This window comes from Arachis duranensis, chromosome 2, assembly GCF_000817695.3.
Source record: "Arachis duranensis cultivar V14167 chromosome 2, aradu.V14167.gnm2.J7QH, whole genome shotgun sequence".
Taxonomy (NCBI): Eukaryota; Viridiplantae; Streptophyta; class Magnoliopsida; order Fabales; family Fabaceae; genus Arachis; species Arachis duranensis.
In genome coordinates, this window is record NC_029773.3 from 73,623,148 (window position 1) to 73,626,009 (window position 2,862).

At 39.6% G+C, this 2,862-nt stretch overlaps 1 protein-coding gene across 1 annotated transcript; it reads right to left on the reverse strand.

The window, feature by feature from the left end:
- Positions 1-2,126: 2,126 nt before the first annotated feature.
- On the reverse strand, positions 2,127-2,519 carry LOC107474915 (uncharacterized). The gene has a single exon (XM_016094559.1). The coding sequence runs from the start codon at positions 2,517-2,519 to the stop codon at positions 2,127-2,129; it is 393 nt and encodes a 130-aa protein (XP_015950045.1).
- Positions 2,520-2,862: the final 343 nt, after the last annotated feature.

The following is a 2,862-nucleotide window of genomic DNA, read 5'->3' on the forward strand; positions in this document are numbered from 1 at the left end:
GACCCAAGTCTCATTGACATCCCCCATTGGACGCTCAAGAAAACTCCATCCACAAGTTTCAATATGCTCAACCACCATCCTTCGGAGATCATGTATGAGCTTGTCTAGCTATGTTGTCCGCTCAAAATGAGGTTTCTTTTTCATCTTGAAGTGCCAACCTTGAATTTCATAGTATTTTCTTGCATACTTGATTGGATCCTCACCAAAATCTCCATGTTTGGGTGGGCTAACACCACTACGTTCTGTGTCACAGGTTGCTTGCCCTTAGCGGATGGTTTCCTTCTTTTACTTGATGACATCTTGAAAAATATTCAACAATTCAGTAAGCAATGAGGCAAAGACAGTAGGATAACACAAGTTAAATAGCATAAAGCAGTGAACAGAAACTCAGATGTAATAGCACCACACAGCTCAACAAGCACAAAGTCATAATAAAATGGGAGTAAACAGTAACTCATGCAGCAAGATAAGGGAACAAATGAAAACCAACAATGAATCAGCAATGTAGTGCACATTTCATCATGAATTCATAAGGGAAAAGCTGTAGCAAAATAATAAGCATATGACAGCAACATAGCCCATGAATATCAAGGTATATCGTCACTCATCAAGAAATTTCATAAACCTGATCAAAGAAATAAAATCACATTGTGGCCAATCATGCAATTCAAAAGAATTAGAAAGTGGTGCAGGTAGTTCACAATAATGACTGAAACAAAACCAATGCATGCAATCGCCAATTGAGAAGCAGATTAAGAAGATAACACTAAACAAGCTAAGGTTGCTTAAATCAAGCATCAAGCAAAACAGAATAAAAGCAATTAAAAAGTTCAGCATTATAACGAACACAATTGGCATGAAAAAAGGGATGTGACAAAATCATGCAATGGAAAATCAATTCAGTATCACTCTAAGAAAAATGGCAACAAAACAACATCAATTAGCACCAAAGTTATTAAGTATTTGCCATTTAAAATAGCAACAAGGTTTAGCAAACAACTCTCAGTCAATCAGAATCAGAACCTAAACTAATTCTAACTTAACAACCTAGAATTTAACTAACCAGAAAATAAACTAACTAAGCAAAATAAACTAATTAAATTAAAGCAACTGAACAAAAATTATATAAAATAATAAAAAATGAAGAAATCTGAGACAGAGCAAAAAGGGCGAGGGAAACAGTAAAGTGGAGCCACGGATGGTGAAGGAAGGAATGGCGGCCAACAATGGTGGAAAGGATAAAAGAGAAGAAGAAGAAGAAAAAGAAGAAGAAGAAGAAGAAGAAAAGGAAGAAGAAAGTCGCCGGCGGTCTTGGGTGACCGGCAGTAATGGGGGTGAAGGTTAGTAAAGAGGGAAGATGAGAAGAAGGGAAGAAGAAGGAAGAAAGGAAGAAAATGAGAAAGAAAGGAGAAACGGTGTTGAATAGGAGTTAAGGGTTTTGGTTCGAACCCTTCCCCCTTTTCTTTATTTAATTTTTTTAGGCCACGCGTGTACGCGAGCCATGGACGCACGCGCGGGGAATGCACTTTGTCAAGAGCACTCGCGTACACAAAATTCGTATGCGAGTTTGTCAAAAAAATGATAGATTTTTCTTCCGCAAGCCAGATCATGCGCACGCGCTCAGTATCCACTGCCCCCTCCTCTCGCGTATGCAAGACATGGATGCGTACGCGAGTTTGTCAATTCTTTGAGATTGCATATGCATGCTCAGAAACACGACACAAGCTATACTGACTGCCTCCTCAGGTCGCGTACGTAAGACAAGGATATGTACGTGACTTTGGCAAAAGTTAGAAGTTATGTATGCAAGCATGGTTACGCGACGTAGGCTGAAGTCCCTGTGAGAAGATTCTGCGTATGCAGACAGTGACCGTGTACATGAGTTTGGCATAAAAACAAGGTCGCGTACGCGAGTATGCTAAGACTCCAAAATTAAAAACACTTCAACAAAACTCCTTAGAACTAAACTATTTACATTCGATATAACTAACCTTTTAGAAGACACAAAAATGAATAAAATGAAATAAACACAAGGAAGAAAATCAGAAGATTGTACTATGGTGAGGTGTCTCCCACCGAGCACTTTTCTTTAACGTCCTTAGGTAGGACGGGCATGTAGCTCAATTTCAAACACCAGGTGGATCCTCCAAAAGGAACACCTCCACTTCTATGTTTCTCTTAGGATTGGTATGATGATATAGTTTGAGCCTATGGCCATTCACCTTAAATATGGTTACACTTGTAGGATGACGCAGATGAACTACGCCATAAGACTCAGCCTTCTCTACAATGTAGGGACCATCCCATCTTGACCTAAGCTTCCCTGGTAATAGTCTCAACCTTGAATTATACATCAACACTAAATCACCAACTCTGAATTTTTTTCGCTTGATATTCCGATCATGCACCGCTTTATATTTCTCCTTGTAGATGCGGGCATTATTATAGGCTTCCAATCTCAGACGTTCCAACTCTTCTAGTTGTAGTTTTTCCTCCACTTCTACCTCTTGTAAATCCATGTTGCATTCCTTCACCGCCCAGGATGCTTTATGCTCAATTTCAACCGGGAGATGCTAGACTTTGCCATAGACCAACCGAAAAGGACTCATTCCTATTGGATACACGGTCTGATAGGCCCATAGTGCATTTCCTAATCTAGCACTCCAATCCTTTATGTGGAGTTTCACTATCTTCTCCAATATTCGCTTGATTTCCCAGTTTGAGACTTCAGCTTGGCCATTTATTTTTGGGTAGTAAGCACTTGCTACTTTGTGGATAATGTCATATTTCTACATTAGTGTCTCCAACTTTCTGTTGCAAAAATGTGTGCCTTAATCGCTCACGATTGCTAGCGGCGATCCA

Bases quoted from the DNA above. Each gene is read 5' to 3' on its own strand.
- LOC107474915 (XM_016094559.1), bottom strand. From the start codon at position 2,519: ATGGATTTACAAGAGGTAGAAGTGGAGGAAAAACTACAACTAGAAGAG.